This window comes from Ceratosolen solmsi, unplaced genomic scaffold, assembly GCF_000503995.2.
Source record: "Ceratosolen solmsi marchali unplaced genomic scaffold, CerSol_1.0 scaffold27, whole genome shotgun sequence".
Lineage (NCBI taxonomy): Eukaryota > Metazoa > Arthropoda > Insecta > Hymenoptera > Agaonidae > Ceratosolen > Ceratosolen solmsi.
Genome location: NW_011948426.1, coordinates 687,015 through 708,331, shown reverse-complemented (window position 1 = coordinate 708,331; position 21,317 = coordinate 687,015). Strand labels below are relative to the sequence as shown.

The 21,317-nt window shown below is 28.2% G+C and overlaps 2 protein-coding genes across 3 annotated transcripts; one reads left to right on the top strand and one right to left on the bottom strand.

Moving 5' to 3' along the window:
* Positions 1 to 1,532: 1,532 nt before the first annotated feature.
* On the bottom strand, positions 1,533 to 8,210 carry Patr-1 (Protein associated with topo II related - 1). The gene is made up of 9 exons (XM_011500651.1): positions 8,099 to 8,210; positions 6,904 to 7,089; positions 6,247 to 6,670; positions 5,249 to 5,361; positions 4,554 to 5,113; positions 3,722 to 3,935; positions 3,273 to 3,500; positions 2,882 to 3,148; positions 1,533 to 2,125 (listed from the first exon to the last, which is right to left on the bottom strand). Exons 1-9 carry the CDS (start codon positions 8,150 to 8,152, stop codon positions 1,856 to 1,858), a joined length of 2,316 nt encoding a protein of 771 aa, XP_011498953.1. The 5' UTR covers positions 8,153 to 8,210; the 3' UTR covers positions 1,533 to 1,855.
* Positions 8,211 to 10,043: 1,833 nt separating this feature from the next.
* On the top strand, positions 10,044 to 12,220 carry LOC105363071 (methylmalonic aciduria and homocystinuria type D homolog, mitochondrial). 2 transcript variants are annotated; one of them, XM_011500648.1, is made up of 4 exons: positions 10,044 to 10,062; positions 10,630 to 10,762; positions 11,392 to 11,801; positions 11,984 to 12,220. In XM_011500648.1, exons 2-4 carry the CDS (start codon positions 10,630 to 10,632, stop codon positions 12,203 to 12,205), a joined length of 765 nt encoding a protein of 254 aa, XP_011498950.1. In that variant the 5' UTR covers positions 10,044 to 10,062; the 3' UTR covers positions 12,206 to 12,220. The 2 variants fall into 2 exon arrangements, with proteins under 2 accessions (XP_011498950.1, XP_011498949.1); XM_011500647.1 differs by lacking the exon at positions 10,044 to 10,062 and adding an exon at positions 10,075 to 10,503.
* The last annotated feature ends 9,097 nt before the right edge of the window (positions 12,221 to 21,317 follow it).

Here is a 21,317-nt window from a genome sequence, read left to right as displayed (position 1 = left end):
TTTTATGTAAGAGTTTCTTTTTTTTTTTCGTATTTTCGTTGGAGTACAACTTTATTTATAAAATTGCAAACATGTAATATCTTTAAACATTAACTATACTGAATTTAGTAATCATTTATTCGAGTAATTAAAAAATTCATTTTTAATTAGTCAAAATCCCTAAAGTCGACTTAATACATTAGATTATGGTAGTTTCGCATCCCCTTAATGAAGGACAAAATATTTTACCAACTGTTTCATAATTTTTCTCTTTATTACTCTCTCTACGATACGAAATCATCACAACAAGCAGATTCAAAAGAATCGATGCAGAGTAATGCTCAAGCCTTTGTTGGGGAAAATAAAAAGAAAAAAAATAAATACATATACATATATAAAAAGCATGTTTCAGAGCAAATCGGCCGAATAAAAACTTGATGAGCTTATACAAACAGTTTATTCAGATAAATGCATTTTTAGCACGGGATATTAATAATAACTATTTAATTTCAAAGATTATTATCAATATTATTTCATTCTTATCCGAAATCTTAAATAAAGGTAAAAAAAAAAAACAAAAAAAATCTTAAGACTTAATTGTTCATACATTATTACTTGTAAGTTGCGAACAATAAAAAAGAATGACAAATTTTTATTTAAAGGTTGCATCATTCTGTTCGAACATTAGATAAATGTTTTCCTAAAGTATCAAGAACGAAGAATACGTTACGAGTAAAATGTTTTGTTATAAAAATTATAAATAACGAGAAAAATGAAGCGTTAACGAGTAGACAAAGTGGCAGCAAAAGCAATATACGTAAAGATACAAAATATTTCTTAATGTTCATAACTTTTTCAAAAATTTCTTTGTCTCCTCATTTGTACATAGTAATGAAGAAAAAGGAAAATTCTGCTTGCAGCTACCCTCTGTGTTGCATTTAAGTCCTATTTTTATTATACATTTATAATAATAGGCTACATAAATTCAACAAGATCTTCAATATAATTCACATCTGCATAGAATAAGAAAAATATTTTCTTTTTCAATTCTTAATACTTAAAAACTCAAAAATGATTCTGCTACACATGCACTATTTTAGATATTATTGTGACCTTTATTTTTAACGTAGTAGAAGAAAGAAGAAGAAGAAAAAAAAAAAAAAAAAAGACTTGTTCTAATTATATAAACAAAACAGCCTTTTGTAACTGACAAATACAGATATTATTTACTCGAAATTTTAATATTATATTATAACATATTAAATTCATAAAACTATATTGATAAATTGATAATGTAGCGATGAATGTAGGCCTAGTTAAACGAAATTGATTAATGAAAATGTAATTAAATAATTTATGAGAATGTAAAAATTAAATAAAAAATATTGATAGGAATCTGAGAAGTTTCGTGAATTTCATCAAAATTAAGAGGGGGGGGGAGGGAGGGAGAAAAAAAAAGAAAAGAATAATGAAAGAAAAATCAAGAGACTTGAGCTGTGAATGAGCAAAGCGAAGTAGCAGAATCAATGAAAAAAAAAAAAAAGAAAAGAAAAAAAAAAGGTTAACGGTTCATTCGTCCGACGAACCGAACGAGCTCCGCATCTGTTATCTAAATTGAAATCTTACGATAGCAAAATATTCGTAACTTCATCATCGTTTCTATTTAATTACTTTAAATGAAAAGTTCGTCATTATAAGCTAGAAAATAAGATAAGATAGGCGCGACGATAATAATCACTAATTAATCAATAGGTTGATTACGGAAAATATGACAAGAAAATCATGGGCGTGCACACGAGTTCGGCAATGCTTATATTATTCCTTTTTCTTATATATAAACGAGAGAACCAATATCGACGATTTCGCTGACGACTATTTATGAAGCGGTATTGGCCTCCGTGAAAAAGAGCTCAAATGCCGCAACCTGTGATTCTGACTCAATGCCATTACGTCGTAGGTGGCTCGTCAAGCCTTCGGCATCAAGAACGTGACAGGGTGAGAAAACAGGCGAACTCGTTCCTAGAGACTCGATAATAGCACGCAGGAATTTCGGCCATTGCTGAGTGAAGGGCTCGTATATAACGTCGTATGCGCATTGTAAATTTTCGGCATGTTTCAGCATCAGTGATATCACTGATATGCCAAACTAAAAAGTGGGAATTCTTTCATTATTTAATTATCGTATTATTTTTATAGATATATGTATGTATGGTTTTAATGTGCTTTGAAATTATGAAAAAATTAAAGAGTACCTAAAAGTCAAGCTTTGATCAATTTGATCGGTATGTTATTTAATTTTGAACAAATTTACAAATTATCAAGGAAACTATTATTAGCTATGCATTATTAGATTTATTTCAATATATATATATGCGTCGAAGAAACAATAATAAGCCGTGAATGGAAATTTGAAATTTCGTTACTTTTCTAATGATGAGATTGAGTATTTTAATGGATAGTTAGAAAATTGATTTACGACCACAAGAATTATTATTATTTTGCAAAATCTTACATCTTTCACATCGATCAATGGCATAAACATACACTTGCTAATTAAATGAATTTGATCGAATAAGGCGTATAAAAGTAAAAAAAAAATAAATAAATAAAAATTAATAATTTTCTTAACAACGAGAACGAAGAAACATAAAAGCAATACAAGTTTATTGTTATAATATGAATTTAAACAGATTAAGATAATGTTGTGGTACTGAATACTGAAGTTGTTCAATGTCTGTTCGATAATTATTATATACAAGTTATTTTCTAGGACTATTAAAATGAAAAAAATTAAAAAAGAAATTAAAAAAGAATAAGTTACACTTTTAATTGAAATCTGAAATACATGTTGCTTGCTTGGTATTCTACATTTTATGAAACTATTGGATGATTTAGCTCTTACCTTATTTGTAAGCGCAAATGTAAGGCTATTATTTTTTGATGGCTGATTTGCAGACTCGATGAATTCTTTAGCTAAATTGGTCAACAACAGGAAGCTTATAGAATTTTCATCCACCCATTTGTGAAATTCGGTATAAAAATTAATCAACAAATGAGAATCCCTTCGTCCAATGATTGTTAAACCTTTGATAACTGCAGCCCATAATTTGGACAGTTTGAATTCATTCTCCTTAACGTTAATGCACGGTAAAAATCGAAGAAATAATGTCTATAATGAAATTTATAACTTGTATTAATTAAATTTACACGAATTTTAAAGAATTACGTTGAAAGTTTTAATTGCTGCCATATGGTAAATAAAAAATTTCAATTTCTATCATAAAAATACTTACTTTGCCTTTGCGAATACTAAGAAAGCTGGCAAATTTATCTTCTTGAATAAGTTGCAAAAATGGTGACATTATAGATAAAATAAGTTCTTCTTTTTCTTTCACAGGGTCCTTAGGTTCAGATTCAGAGATTGTTTCGCCACTCTCCTGTTGCTGTTGTTCGCGTTGCTGATCAGCTATTATAGCTAAAGGATTATTCTTGTCCTCAAGTTTTAATAGCAATATATAAAGCTAAAATAAATAAATGAGTAATTAATTATTTTATGAAATTTATTACATGTACGAATTCAACATAAATATATATAATAAATATTCAAATGTCATAAATAATTATAGCGTTTGTTAAAATTATTTCTTATTTATCAAAATTATTATGGTACAGATCACTTTTGGATCACTTTTCAATAGATTTTGTATGAAATACTGATATGATGATTAGTTTCAACAAGTACCCTTTCGATTTCTAAAAGAAGTTGCCGAGTTTTCTTTGTATCCTTTTGTTGAACAGATTGACTTTGATGAGGATCACTATTAGGAACGACATCCATGTCAATAATTTTTCTTGGAGCTGTAACACTACTGTACTGCAATTTTCCCAAAGAGTTTTCAAACTGCATCGGAGTACTAGCAACTTTAGTAAAGGAATGATGAGGTTGATCTCTGTCCCTATATAATATTTTATTATATTAGGATTAAAAGTCAATGTTCTTTTTATTATTATTATGAAAATTAATAGCCAAAGTATATTGGAAATTACAATTGTGATCTAGAAAAAAATAGATAAAGGTAAAATATTTTTTGTTCAAACGATTATATCTAAATTAATTTTGACGATTCTTAAATATTGTTTATGCTTGCACAGAAAATCTATCATTTGAGAAAATTAATAAATTAACGCGACAAATTAATGCTTTTGCGCAAAATAAATTAACGCATGAAAAACAAATTAAAAAATTAAGCATATTTAATAAACTAATGGCAAATCATGTATTCTCGCGGCATATGAAATTATATACTGCATATGTCATTAACTATTTATTATCTACTACATTAATATTTATATAAATATTACTATTTTTACAATACTTTAAAATTTTTTATTGAATATTAATCATTTGCAAAAAATCAAATCGATTAAATTTAAATATCAACATAATATTTCCAACTCTTATCAATTTTATTTAATTTTGTTAAACACATTAAACTTTAAAACAATATTTAACGAAATTATTTATATTTAAATAGTCTTATTAAACAAAGATACAAATCAGAACCTTAGCTTACCTTGAATCCCTGTGATATCCATTATTATTATTTCCTGCAATATTGTTGTTAGACTTTTGGCTGTTAATTTTATTGCGATTTTTTGTTTCGTTTTTCTTATTTAATCGATCACAAAAAACCGTATAGTAATAATCGTCAATATACGGCTGATTTGTATTTAACTGTAGTAATTGTATATTATTCAGCCACTGTTTTTCCCTGTTATTCATCAATCCTGCGTATTCATCGTGTTCACCGGATGGTCCTATGCCATTACTTCCCATGTGATTTTGATGATGGTTCATAATATAATGGTGCATTGGATATCCATGGTGAACATGATTGGGATGGTACCTATTTATGTGATTCTGATTATGATGATGATATTGATTATTTCTGAAAAAGGGTTGGTGGTGATTTTCCTGACGATCATTATGATTTAATTGTTTATTTTGATTTCTCTGATTTCCGATGTGCATATTGTGTTGTTGCATATTCTGATGATTGTTTGCGTAAGGTGGCATCAATGGATGATCTGGTCTCAAGTATGTCTGTGGTCCTATACCAGAATTAGGTGAATGCTGCAAGAATAATTACAAATCTAGCAATAATATTGTAATTATTTTTAAAAAATAAGAAAAAAAAAGAAGACATATATTGACGTTGTTTTTTTACATAAGATGAAGAAATAACAAAATTATTATTCAAATACATACGTGAAAACTGTTAAGTGGAAAATTGCCGTGAAGTGGTGGTTGTCTTTGACTTCCAGGTGGCATTAGTAAATGTGGAGGTGGTAATGGATATCTAAGAATATTTCCAGGTTGATCTGTAAAAAAGGTTTAATAAATGAATATTAGTATTTAATTATATTTATAGTACCGCTTAAAAATATACTAACGACATTCGTCATAAAAAAATGATAACTACACAAATTTAATTATTAATCGATCTTGAGTTAGTATTTATTGTTACAGTATCCTTTCAATATTCACGAATGTCATTGAAATATTTTAAATCAATTGGAATTAAACGCTTTTTAACTTGCAATCAAATTAAATTATTGGATTATCTGAAATAATCTAATACTGAAAAAAATTGCCTACAAAATGAATTTAATACTATTAGAATTATGAACTTATCCGATGTAATTTAATTATATTTATAAATTATGCATTTAGAAATTTTATACAAAAGTAATTTATATAACAATTAAATATTAAATTAAAATTTTTGTTATTCTATTGCATATGATACATATTTTATAATTATAATTTTAAGCATTTATTTATTTAACTAAAAATTAAAATTGTCAATAATACAATATCATTTTAAACCAAATATAATTAATAAATTAAATTTAATATCTATCTAATTTAAAATAATTTATATTTTTAGTCTTTTATATTTATGCCGAATATTTTAAAATTAATATTATAAAACAAAAACAAAAAAAAAAACGGTTGAAACGTTTTTCTCAATTCAATTACTTTTATTAATTGTAAAAACGAGTGAACGCAATATTAATGCAAATAACAAAATACTAATAAAATATGCACTTTTACATTTAGCAGTTCCAACTCAATGATATAAAAAAAAAATTTAACATTAATAATAGCAAGGAGATTAGCATTGTAAATTAAATCATTAAATAGTCAATTTATTTGTAAAAAAAAAAAGAAAAAAAAAAAAGATCAATTAACTGGATACTTACTAGGCAATGGTCGAACATTTTGAAGATGAAATTGTGGATGTGCTACTCTAACATTTGAGGGAAGAACATGGGGAAATTGTTTCAGAGCTGTAATCACAGCATTAAATTGTTGCAGTCTATCTAGCGATGCTATCGAGTTAACAAATATGTTAGCACCAGTCATGTTCGTAGGTAGATAAGTCTGCGACACGGATTGTTTAATGAGACCAGGTGGCGGTCGATTAGTGATAAGTCCCCTTTCCAATTCTTCCACTGTACATGCATTTTTAAGCGTTGTTGATAATGAAGGTTTTAGTCGAATTTGAGGTGGAGGTATAGAAAAATTTGTTGGACTATCCCAAACACCGGGTCGAGGTATAGTAACTTCTTTCTCGTCGAGTACCAAATGTGAAAGACTATTCTCAACATCAATTTCCGATTCACTCTAAATATCAGATATTAAGAAACAAAAGATTATAATTATTATAATAAAACTGTATACTATAATATGTACTATAATTTTACACAGTGAAGACATACACATTCTGCATGCTTAAATTATAGAAATTATTTTAATTATTAAACAGAATTTAGGATAATTTGTAATTAGCTGTTAAAATGATTTGAAAATTTTCTTGAAAAACCATTAATTTACATTTATTCTATAATAGTACATACTTTGCTGCATTCATTACGGTTTCGTGGTCTGCTTTGTTCAGTGATTTGGGCTAGCTTTTCATGATCTTGTTCCCAATCACCCGCAGTTGCTTCCGATCCAAAAGTTTCATCGTTCAATGCATCGTAATTATTTTCTTCTCCGTAATCGTCGTCGTCTAGACATTCGGATCCATCTTCAGAGCCAACCTAAATTTACAATATTTAAATTGTGTAAAAACTTATTTTAAACAGTCGATAGCAATAATTAATTCTATAATAATTATTCATTTAAAAATAATTACAATTTTTTTCTTTAAGCGTTTACGTAGGCTTGCATGGTATAAATTAATAATATTATATAAAGATATATATATATATATATATATATATATAGCATTAAGTATCATCAAAAGATAAACTTTAATTGTGCAAATGTATAATAATTAATGATATTTGCCAAATGAAAAACTAAACAAACTAAAGTTTGCAGCACTTTGGATGATACGACGTTAATGAATGTGGAAACAGTTATTGAACATTGATTTCATGACGAATAAGCAATTGGAATTTATAATTTAAGACTTATTATGGCCACATGGTAAGGCACATCAGACTATACTCATTACAAAATGAAAATAAGAGTTCGGATTAATGTAGGTAAAAGTTCTAGAAATAAAACTGTTCATTCTTAAATTACGTTTCAAGAAATTCAAAAGTGATAAAGGGGCCTGCGAGGGAACGAACTGATCACGCTTTCCTGTATACTTAACTGAATAAGCTTACAAAGCAATATTAATCCTAACTAACTGACTTATTAACTTGTGAAAAAAAATGTTAGAACTTAATAGTTAATATTAAAGTGGAGATAAATATTTGCTTTGAATATTTGACGTTGCACAATATAATGTATAAGGGGCTTTGTCCGATAATGCACTGAGAACGAGGCCGAATGAAAAAAATCAAAACAATTCCCGCATTCAAATAGCAACCACAGAGTCTTGTATTATGAAATTTTACAAATTTTACGATAATTTAACGTAATTTGCCAAGAGCACGAGCAAAATGAACTTGCGCGCCCTTAAAGATGTTATATAGATGAGGAAGTTTGTTCAACCGTAGTCGAGGCCGTAGTGTACATTTGCCGGAAAATAACATTGCAGAATCAGGTCGTTGCACTCGTAGACCGAGACGATATTATCACAACGAGGTTACTTACGCCGAAGCCTGTATCAAATTCGAAGAAAGAGTCTGCCATTTGTAATAATTGCATTCACTAAATGTCATGTTCCAAACGCAAACGTCAAGCGCCGAAGAAGTAATCAGCTGTCATGGCGGCACCACTAAACTGAATGCGAAAATGTGCTATCTCTATCGATATGTAACTAGCGCCACTACTAATCTCCTGATGGCGCTCTTTCAACGCTCCTAGCGCCCTCTTCAATTTTCTCACCGTTTTTCAAGGTTACTTTCTTTCGTTCGCTCAACATTCTTTTTTCCCCTCAAACTACGAGCTGCCCCAAGTGCCAAAGTACATGCATCTTTTCTCCAATCGCACGGCCCTTTACAATGGCATTACAAACGGATGATTTAATCGTATAGTTATCGTATAGTAGATCCAAATCATTATTATAGAGATTTTTTTATGTTTTAAGCAAATAGTTGGGTGCCAATTCAATTCAGTAGCCGCGTGTGTTGCGTATTGTATTTTGAAATTTCATTTGAAAATTCCATATTCTCTCGTTGTTGAAGATGTTTTTCAAATTTTTCAAATAAACGACCACTTTTTTCCTATCTTTTTATAGTTTGCATTTTAAAGCGTCACGATTGAAACATTTGCTTACAGTTAGGTCAGTAATTTTTATTTTTTATTATAATGAAAACGCCCCAATTGAAAAATCTTCATCATTAGGACGAGAAAGTTCAATGTTGGGGGTTGGGGGGCGGTGAAAAAAAAAATGTTTCTATATGTTTGTTTAATTGAAAGCTAAATGCATTTTATATCGATTGAAATTCTCATAATTCCTGCCCTGCTCACACTAATTATATCAAAATGATATATTTTGATTTGTCCTTCAAAATTACAAAATATAAACATTTACAATTATCTTTTATACTATTTATGGAATGAATACTTGAGACGCTGACCGTGTGATCATTGGTCATTGGTCATTTATTGCTTGGATTAGCCGTTAATAATAATGAAATGAAAAAAAAACCCTTTTTTTTATTTATTAGCCTAAAATGATAGGAGAACAATCCAATATTAACGTGTGGATAATTTTACATAAAAGTTCATGTTGTTGACACAACGAATCATCAATAAATTCATCATTATTGGGCTCGACAATAAATTTATAGATCTTATTATTTGCCTTGATCAGAGAAAAAAATTTCAATTATTTTTCCTACGATCGATCATGTTTGATTTCATCCAATTCTTTTTCGAATTCCTAAAACTTTCATTTTTCATCGAAGACCGGCAAAAATTGACGGATTTTCTTCAATCTTATGTATAATCCAAATTTCAACCAATTGAAATCCATTCATCATCGATCTACGGGGTTTTCAAATTTTACGCGCCCTTTATTTATAGATTATTCTAGCAGCTCGGCGGGTTAAATTATAATTTAATGGGATTTTATCGGCATCTTAATCATTGAATTCTGAATCACTGTCTAATCTTCGCTGACAATTCGCTGACATTTTCGCCCATTAGAATTTCACAATGCCATCAACATTCTTTCCACCACCCCACCCCTTTACATGTTACCCCATCCCGGTCTAATACCAATTTTTTCGTTCGATAAAATGATCGTAACAATAATCCATCGATCACTACACTACAGATATTTAATAATTATAATCTCCCCTCGTACTTTACAGGATGTATAATCAACATATAAACTAAGCAAGGCGCTCGAGGACGAGTACCGTGGCACGCGTGGCGGTCCAAACGAAATAAACCTCTGATTGGTTGGGGGCTCGACGATAATGAGAATGAGAACCACCAGCGGATGCTTAAGCCTCGATTCCATTAGCGCATCCGCGTAATTTTCCATTGCACATGTGATTAATCCACAAAGACGGTCGTTTGCTCTTTTGACCTAGGTGAGAGGGTCCGTCTACAACGCTCGCACGACCGCTTTGCCGACCTATGATGAAATCAAGTTGAGCGCATACGTAATTTGTATAATAATAATGACTCTCGCATCGTTAGCATTAGAATATGTTCTTATAAAGGCCGATTCGCTTAATTTGCTTAACAAAATAATAATAATGCTTTGGCTATAATAACCGAGGCTAAGAAGCATTGGGTTGGTAAAGAAAATTTTCACGCTCAAAGCGCATCGATAAACCAACATTTGGACGGACAGTGTGTGCTGCTACTGCACCGAGGCAAACTATTTTATCTTCCTCTTCCTCTTCCTCTTCCTCGTCGACTGACTGCTGACTTTACGTCTCTGAAAATATTAGTTTCTATTTTCGACGGATCTGGACTGCGGAGCAAAGTTGCCTATTCAGTGGTGCAGTGAGTGTGTCTGTCGTCGAGAAATTAACGTATTATAGAATCGTTGGTGTGCAAGAGTTTTTTAATTCAGTATGTAAATTAACCGTCTAACTGTGAGTCTGATTAGATTTTGTCATCTAAACTTTCGCAACCATTGACCTGCCATTATTAAACAAAAATTATTTGAAAAAATTGTTGGTAGCACTGTTGCAAAATTAACCTCCGTTTTGTATTTTCAGATGTTTAATATACGGAATATTCAAAAGACATGTATATCCATGCATATTAGGCTCAACCACAAGGTAAAATGTTTACGACGTCACGGACATACTAGTTCTTATAAAATTGTACTGTCGGATGATCCTCGCGATGGTTAGTGTTTATGCATTATTTTATTGTTATTTAAAGGAATGTTCATTTATTGACTCTTACACGGCAGCTGCATTTGGCCTGAGAGTAATTGTATGTGCCGAATGGAATAACAATTATTGCTTTAATCTCGTTATTCTGTTGATGAACGATTAAAAAGTTCATCGTTTCAAGATAGAGCTTTGTGTATTTGGCCAAATAGATTTTAAGCGTTGAGTTGAAAAAATATTTATTACTTAACGCGTTTGACGTTCCAGTCCATCTATATCAACATTGCATGCGAATGCAATCGAATATTGCTGTAAAATTATAAATATTCCCTGACCTTCGTTCTATATGCATTACTTATTAAGATAAAAATAAACTTGGCATATTTATTACCGGATGCTGTATTAAGCAAGGCAGAATGTTATTATTATGTTGACATTCTTACATACGTATAGAATATAATAATTTGCCATACATAATTATAACTATGCTATTATAACATTATATATTGGCTTTTTTTCTCTTCTTTTTCATCCTCTTTTTTTCTCTTTTTTATAGAACTTAAGTCACCATATGAATTATAATTTATTTGTTTTATTTGTTTATTACATTATTATATCGATAATATTTGTTTATAATAATAGATATACAGAATCCTGTATCAGATCTCTATCCAAATTGGGAACTCTTAACGCCGCAAGGTTTCCGATTTTATCTTCCTGGTAGTATAGGTCCTGGTTGGCTAAACGCCAGGACAATCGCACGTGCTGAAATACAGTCTTCGTTAGTACCCAATGAAATAGAAGATTTACATATAGCTAAATTAAAAAAACATTTTAGAAGAAAATCTTATAGTGTGGACAAATCGTTTTCGTTTCTGCACTTTACTGCTCAAGAATGTCCAACATTGTTGAGAAAAGGAATTTTAGAACTTTTCCCCGGCTGCCTGGAGGTTACTTCCCCCGAGCTTACTATGATTACCATCAGTCAATTTACTAGAAATAAAGCATCGAAGTGGAGTAAAGAAGCTTTAACTGAAAAATTAGCACAGTATGTAAGTAGTAGTCGTTCATTTTGAAATGATAATTATTTTTGTATATTATGTGTATTCTGAGATCGTATATTATATAAAGATATTACGCATTGTTATATTGCATTAATAGCCAATAATTTCTTTTCTTTTTTCAATCACCAAAAATATATATTATTATTTATTCCATGTACTATTCATTACAGTTTGTACTTGCTGCATCTGATATGTGCAACAAATTAAAAACTTGCGGATTTTGGGCAGATTTTATCAATCCATTTAGTGGTCAACCATATTTAAACCCTCACAATAACAAAGTACTTTATAAAACAGACGAACGTTTTCGTTGTGTAGGATTTAAAGTTCGAAACAAAATAAATTGCAGAATAATATCGCACGATAATAATACAAGGAACTTTATTGGTTAGCTGGCTTTTCTTTTAACTATTTACAAAACTTTTAATCAACGTAATTTTTAATGACTGTTTTATTTCAGGCAATCTTTACACAACTGCTCCATGTAACACAGATTTTCTAAAAGAAATCACAAATAACTTAAATAATAAAACTGATTAAAATTTATTAAAATTTAAATTTAAATTATTAAACTAAATTGTTAATTTAATAAATATGTTGATTAATGGTATACAAATACAATATAATATGTATATCAAACAAATATGAAAAAAGTATTAAATACATAATACTTCGAATCACAAATCGCATAATTAATTTATTTTAAAATATGTTCTGTAATAAATTATCGTGATTTAGTTTATGAAATTTATTACATTTATCTGCTAATTGAAGACAATATATTAATAAATATTTTAGAAAAAATATGTATAATGTTTAATAAACAATTGAAAGAAAAAATCTTTAATGTTTGAATCAATTATAATGCAGAAAGTAAATATCAAAAATAAATGGTCGAATTTCTTAATATTGTTCCATTTAAAATATTATACAAAATGTATTTAACGATGAATAATTTTAAGTAATTAGTAAGAAAAAGAATCGTTGTAAAATAATTTAAATAATGTCCGTGATAGTGGAAAATATAAAATAAACTAAATAATAAAAACGAAACTACTTTATTAATATATTCAAATGAGATTAATAATTTTTTTGTCCTTTACATGTTGCAATTTATATCGTAGTATTTTATATTTGAGTCCACAGATATTTTAAGTCTCCGTACGAGTGTTATGAATGTGAATCTTAATAAAACATACGATTTATTATATCAATAACGTGATAAAGTTTCATTAAACGTAATATGTATGTTGTCATACATTAAATTATTTTGTTAAATAAAATGATGTTAGGTATATTTTCTTCTATATTTAATTTACATACAATTAGTTATTATAAAGTGATTCGCCAAATAGTTGTATAATAATAATATACAAATAAGCCAAACCAGCCATTGTTACTTGACTTATATGCAGAAGAATTTCTAATAGAATAGAATGGAATGGAATCTGAGAAGAACAGAAGATCTATAACATTGTATTTTAAAATCAATAGTCTTCTCAAATAAACTTTAAGAAAATTAGAAATTTTTAGATTTTAGTTGTATTATGCTGTATCGTAAATTCAAGATTATAAATTTATATAATATTTTAGATTATATGTGAAGGATGAAAAAAATTTTATTCAAAATATTTTTTACATAAAACTATTAATATTAAGTACAAATATATATAATAACTAATGTTAAAAAATATTAACTAATAATGTCAGATATAATGTATATTTGCATAGTAAGAATCACGATCCAACTTGTAATAAAAAATTGTATTTAAAAACTTATTCTCTTTTAAATGAAAATAATAACTTATTAAAATTTTCATTAATAAAATTACATATTTTAAAGGAATTGCTTCTTTATACAATAATTATATTTAAAGATTGTTATATCTGAAAATATTTTATTTTGAATATTATATAGTAAGTGTTTTTGTCTTAATTGGATACAAATTTCTTTAAAGAATTTGTATTTTGTATAAATGTTTCAGAAAACCGAAAATACACTTTATGATTTATTATAGAAAATATATAACGACAATCTGGAAAAGGTATATTTAAAGAATAGAATTTTTTAATATTTTCAGCATTCAATATATTTATGTAATTAATAAAATTTTGTTTCATACTTATATCTTTAAAAAAAAAAAAAGGAGTAAACTATTTTTTTGAAAAACAAAAACTAAATTTAATTTCATTACTAGAAGAAAAATTTTACTATTATTATGAAAGTTATCAAAAAAAGGATATACAATTAAATAATATTATTCATATGCATATATATATATATATGTGTGTGTGTGCGTGTGTGTGTGTGTGTGTGTGTGTGTGTGTGTGTGTATGCATATGTATAACGCATTAAGAAATTGATAAATTCCAATTGATTGATTTATATTTTTTAATTAAACTTATATGCAAAAGAAAATGGTTAGAGATAGAAAATTATAACTAGTGATATTATAAATATGGTATCATAAACTATAATTATTTCGTACTGATTAAAGGCTGAACGTACAATATTTCTACTGAAAATTTTCAATAAAATTGAAATATCCTTGCTTTTTCTACTTTTGTAATACGTATGTATATATATTTTTTTTTTTCCAATAGATTTTTAAATTTTCTAAATAGTTTTGGATTTATGCAGATTACAAAATTACGGGAGAAAATAAAAAATAAATTATGCACTAAATATTTTAATTCGATTGAATCTCATTATTGTCTGCAAATTCTTTTCCTAAATTAAATATTTAAAAATAAAACTATTCAGCGAGGAATATATAATTTAACTGTAATTATACAAATTATTTGAATAATAATAACTATTTAATACTGGCATTATTTTTAGAAAAAATATTTATTACAAATAATATTAAATTCTAATTTAGTTAGTCAGAAATTTGAATATCGTAATAATACGAATATACTTTCAATTTCTATTACATTTCAATAAATATGATTGTATAATATACATAAATTAAATAATACTCATAATTAAATTATATATATTAAAAACAAAACTTATTATAAAATTCGTAATCAATAATATTTGAAATATTTTATTGAAATAGGTTATCTTAAAATAGTAATATTTTCATTCGTAAGTGATTAAACAAATATCGAGTCTGTTAAGATGGATAGAATTTTCAAAATATTACTTTTCGCAAATTACATGTTTCAATTTGCAAACATATTTCTAATTTATAGTTTCTTATATATATATTTTTATAATAAATAATTCTTAATTTATTAGTGTATATAAAATTAATTTTCATGACACGAACGTTTGTAAAACTAGGTGAGTAAGTTTTTTCTCAAAAGAAATTTAAATTATATAGATATGTATATATGTGTATATTATATTTACGTGAATATTTCTGTATACTCGCGATATTTAAAGTATCGTAATAAATAAAGAAAACAAAACGCTTTAGCTGGGACCGGTAGTAATGAAGTCACGCCTGGGAAATCGTGAAAAGCACACGCATTACGTAAACACGTGTTTACAAGTATGCAACCCTCGTGCTTTGACTTTTTCTTTTTCCTCTTGAGAGCATAAAGACAGTATCTACTTTTATACATTCAAATATTTCTTTATATATGCAAGCGCACATTCTAAAAATTTATATAAAATTTCGGTTTAAAAATACAGCACAATACATAAATATCAAACAAGTATGAATGTAAAATTACATGTTTGTCTATATAAATAGATTTATGTATGAGGATGAAAAATGTCTCAATGCAAACTCGTTCAACGACATTCAGGTACAAAAAAATAAATATTCACATTTTTAATGACGGATATTTGTCGATAGATAAATTTTTTTTATATTAAAGTACAAATAAATAAAAAACATTGTATTCTGTAAAGATTTGAAATAAAATAAGGCTTCGAGTATTCTTAAATACTATCAAGTAAAATTTTAAAAAGTAACAATTATTTTAAAAAACTATTTGAAATTATATTTACAATAATTTTTAAGTAAAGTGCGGCTAACTGAAAAAATTATCCTTATACTATCTCTTAAATAATCTTTTCCGGCATTTACTTTTATCTATTCCACTTAATTGGGTTAAATGCGTAAATACTCACAAATTATTTTTTAATACAAGACAATGTTTTTATTAGAATATTTTTTTTCGTATATCATATATAAAATATTCTTGGAAATTAAAAAAAGAAGAACAGAAGAAAAAAGGAAAGATAAACATTTATTTATTTATTTATTTTAATTAACTAATTGAAAATGTCTAAGTTACGTATAAATTGATTGAGCGACGTATATGGATTTATCAAAATATATATTAATTTTAATATTAGTGATTTAGATCACATTATTTCTTTAAAGAAAAATCTTAAACAATACATAACAATTTGTATGAAGCTTTTGTTCATTTTTACACATTATAAATAATGAAGATGGACAATGCAAACAGCGAAATCTCTAAGTATGTCAACAATTTCATTACTGAAGCCAGTATTCCTTTGCATTTTTAAATGAAATAATAAACATTCCACAAAAATCATATGTATATATATGTAATGTTATATATATATATATATATATATATATATATATATATATATATATATATTAGTGAGTAAAGGAATTTACTGACATTGCATTCGAAAAAAAGTTGTTAGTAAATTGTTTTGAGTGTGGTCCTTTTTTCATATACAAAGTCATATTTGTGATTATATGTTTTGGAAGGATGAAGGAATTGTAATCGCGAAATTATTATAAAAATGTGACTATCGGTGTAACCGCGAGTTTATCATTAGTACAAGAAAACATATCTACATTACCGTGATTTTGTTATTTGATAAATGTATATTTAAATTCTGTATTAATCCGTGAATGAATTACAAATTTACCAAATTTAAGTTTATCATTTTTATATGAATACCATTACGTTTGATTAAAATTTCATTAAAATTTATTTGTTGTTAATATTCTCCAATGATTTTATATTGAGAATAATAAATATTCACAATATAATATAAATGAGGTTAAAATTAATGCACAACGATGAATTACTGAATTTAATTTATACGAAGATCTGTATTGTTATAAATTCTTGATTATTAGCATTACAATTAACCAGAATAATGGTTAAATAATTTAATGTGACAATTCAATATGTCAAATTTTATTCTTATTATTCTTGAAAGATTGAATCAAATAAGTTAGATATAAAGAATCATCGGGTATTTTGTTAAATTTTCACGTCACTTTGCAATATTATACACATTTATTGGAACAACATGTAGAGAGAAATGATTTTTTTAAATGGCCAAATAAAGCACAATTGTTATAAATACTTTATATTATACTGTATTTATATCATTTAATTAATTAGAAACTATAAACTTTTTCTTTGTATTCTTTAAACGACTATTGCCTTAATTAAATAAATAATTTTCAATGTTTATAGATAAATTTGGGATTAATTTAGTGTTTTTTTTTTTAATCGTGTGCCGATATAATTAAAACTAACCAGCATATAAAATATTTGATCCTATTATTAATAAATGGGACTGTTAATCATACGCATGATTTGATATCTATGAATTCATGTAAATTCACTCATAAGCTTAAATATTAATGCCAAACATCGTTACTTTAATGGTCGTGCACTTACTTATGCGAGATTTTATTTTCTTCGTTCGCTTATTAAACACAATATAATATTGTCAGGGCTTTATTTTGAGAGGAGAATATATGTGATGGAAGTTTAATGTCCTTATGGAAAACTTTACAGTCTATCTCACCTTCTGTTTCATTGGCTTTATCGAGGTATTAAATTTTTTCTTTTGGCTGCTAAATAGTAATTATCTTCATATCAATTATCTTATCTAGTATAAATGAACCAAATTTCTTTTAAAACGTCCATTTAGCTGAAATGTTTTATACTTTCTCAATATTTTGTCGGCAAATAAAAACATAAAATTCAAATAATTGCAATACTTTGAAATTTAAGTAGTTTCAGTTTTGTATTAGTCCTACAAAATATTGGTTAATAACATTTTATAATATCTATTATCGTATTTAGTTAATAGGTATTAAATATTTGTATTATATATTCACACTCCAAGTATTAACTGTTATCTTTTTAAATGGACTTGAAGCTAGAAAATACAGATTATCATAATCTCATAAGCGATTATTATGAGGTATTTGTTAACAAAATTTTAAAGATATTTTGGCCAAATTTTACTATAAATATCTAACTGTGATAATGTATAATTTATTATTTTAAGAATATTGTAAAAAGATAATTATTTATCGCTGTTATGTATATACATATATGAATAATTATATATAATGATAATACGTTGTGAAAAATATTTATAATTATATTTTTATGATTAGTTGAATTTTATATCCGATGAATGGTAAATGTAATCAATAGTTGAATACATATAAATTGTGTAAAGATAGTGGTAGATGAAAATCTGTCTAAATGTATATTTTCTAATTATATACATGAAAAACTGCACAGAATATTATTTGTGTATTAATCTATTATTATCGAACTATTATAATTTAAAAAGAAATTAATTCTGACATGTTATTAGGAATATTAAATGAATTATAATTTTTATTCTATTACAGTTTCTAGTTATCTTGTACATTAAACTTAATTTATATAAAATATTTGTAATTTTAAGAAATTTAGAATATTTTACATTATTTTTTCAAAATAGGGCTCATAAAATTTAATTTGATAGTACGAACTTATTCCATACAAAATTTTAATTTATTTCTAAATTTAAGCAAAGCAATATTAAACAAATATATATATATATATATATATATATATATATATAGTAGTTGAAATATAGATTTGATGTATTTGCATATTCATATGGGAATATTTATGTTCTTTTTATCTATTTATCTATAGTTAAAAAAATTCCTTTTTAATGTACGTTTCATTAATTAAAAAAAAAATTATAACTCACTATTGTAATACGAAAAATCCAATAACCCGCTTTAAGACCCTTTATTTTGTTTTGTTCTCCTTTTAATAAAATGAATAATAATATAGAGTATATCTAGATATTCAATAGTAGTTGAAAAACAAATGTTGAATAGGATAAGCAAAATCGTATTTCTCTTTTTATCTAAAATGCGAAGACGGAAAAGGTAATTCAAACTTTCGTGAATGTTTTGAATTATAAAAAGATATTAAATGCTTGTTTTTTTACAATGTTTCTTAGGATATAAATATTCTAGCATTGAGTATAATTTCACGGTTATATATTTTTTAAATTTTAGTATGTCAAATAGTAAATCGAAATTAAATAGTGATTGTAAAAATTCTAATAGAAAGTATACAAAGAAATGTAGAATTAAAATCGATATAAATACTTTTGATTATTTTTTCCCTTTTTCTTATCATAAATTTTATATAAAATATGAAAATTCATAAGAATATATGATAATATTATAATAAAAGTCAAGCATTTTATTATTATATAATGAATCAATCTATATAATCAATTTTAGTATAAAGAGATTTTTGAAAATTTTTTACTTATCAGAATAAACCATAAAATCACATTGTTATGTTTCATTCTAAACATTAAATTTAGTTACAAAAAAATGAATGAATTTTTAATCTACCGAATAATTAATATTGTCTAGTAAAGTACAGTAATTTGATAAAATTACAGCGGTTGAAATATTTAGAATATTTTAGGGAATTACAAAAAGTTAAAAAAATCTTTATCATTTTTCTTATACGATAAGTAATTTTCTGATATTATTTATATATCGTTTTTTTTTTATATATATATATCTTATTTTCTATGCATAAACATATATTTGATGTTTATATTTAATACATGTACGTGCGAGCATGGACGTATACAGGTAAGTGTTTAGTGCTACGTTAAATGAATAGTATATTAGAAATAAATCAGTAGCATAAACTATTAAGATTAATATGTATTTTTGTATAATAAGGTTTGTGAGTCTTGCTTTAGTTCATTAAAATTTAGTGCCTTATTTTTTCATGTAATAAATCATGTCTAACGTATATATTCATTTATGTGTGTGTACGTGCATGTGTGTGTGGATATTTAAATGCAGGCTGCACGTAAACGCAAAATAATAGCCATGAATGCGCGATTCCAGTTCTTTCATTAAAGTATGGACGCCCACAAACAGTCATTCAAGCCTCCAGTTATGTACGTGCAGACGTAGTAGTAGCGGTAGTAGTATTCGTAATAGTGATAGCAGTGGTAGTAGTAGTGTCAGTAGCAGCAACAGTAGTAGTAGTAGTAGTAGTAGTAGTAGTAGTAGTAGTACTAGTAGTAGAAGTAGTAACAGCAGCAGTAGTAGCAGTAAAGAACGTGAATAGCGACTGTTCGTCATTACTTCGCGCGCGTACACACACATGGATTGCGTCCGACTGGCGCGTGGAACGAAGAGAAAAATGTTGAAGGTAGTATGGGAAGGAGAGAGAAAGAGAGAGAGAGAGAGAGAGAGAGAGAGAGAGAGAGAGTGTGGGAGGGGGGTAGGACTTAGATGACGGGAACAGCAGGCGTGCGCAATTATAGACGCTGAGCGCGAGCGAGAGGTAAGTCGAGGCATGCGCCCTAGAGCGCAATAGTCCTCGATCCGGCGCTTTAACATTAACGCAGAAGAGCAGCAGACCGATAGGAAATAGAAGAGGGGCAGGGGGAGAAGATGAGCGCAGCTGCGGGCGGTCGGCGGTAGGAATCCTCGTGAGACTCGCGCGCGCCTCCTCATGCCCGCGCAAGCGCCCCATGCAAAAGCTCAGAGCTGTGCGTCGGCACCCTCGGCACTTGCTTATCCGTCGCGTTTCATCCCTCGCCGAAGGCGCGTCGTTGGCTCGGTCCGCGCTCCGCCACCACGTCTCCATGGTTGTGGCGAGGATCGCGACTGTGCGCGTGCGGCGAAGGCCTACGTACGGACAGCGAATGAAAATAGAGACCTAGAGAGAGAGAGAGAGAGAGAGAGAGAGAGAAATACGTCAGGCGGTAGTGCAGATGTGCGTGTCTGTGAGTGACAGTGCGTGTGCAGGCAATGGGGAAGTTATCCGAAACTCGTTTTTAGTGGCTGCTCGATGAAGGAAAAAGGACGCATCCTGATCTCCCCAATGATGGCTTACTATTTTTCTTAGTACGCAATCATCTCGGGGCAGTAGGTTGGCTGGTCGGCCGGCTAACGGAGACGAAGTTGGCTACATCCGCGCCGGCGGCTCTGAACCGAAGGATGAGATAAATAGCGAACATAACGAGTCTATTTAAATTCGACTCGTGCATCGTCGCCGCTTGCCCCCTCTCCGGCCCCTCATCCCATCCCCGTGCACGCCTGCATGTGCATCGGTGGCGGAGCAGAAGGAAGATAGGACGACGAAGGGTGAGGTGAGAATGAGGGAGGAAACGCGAGTGCGCGCTCTGCCGTGCGAGAGGGATACACGATAGGGAGATAATAGATAGATAGATAGATAGATAGATAGATAGATAGAGAG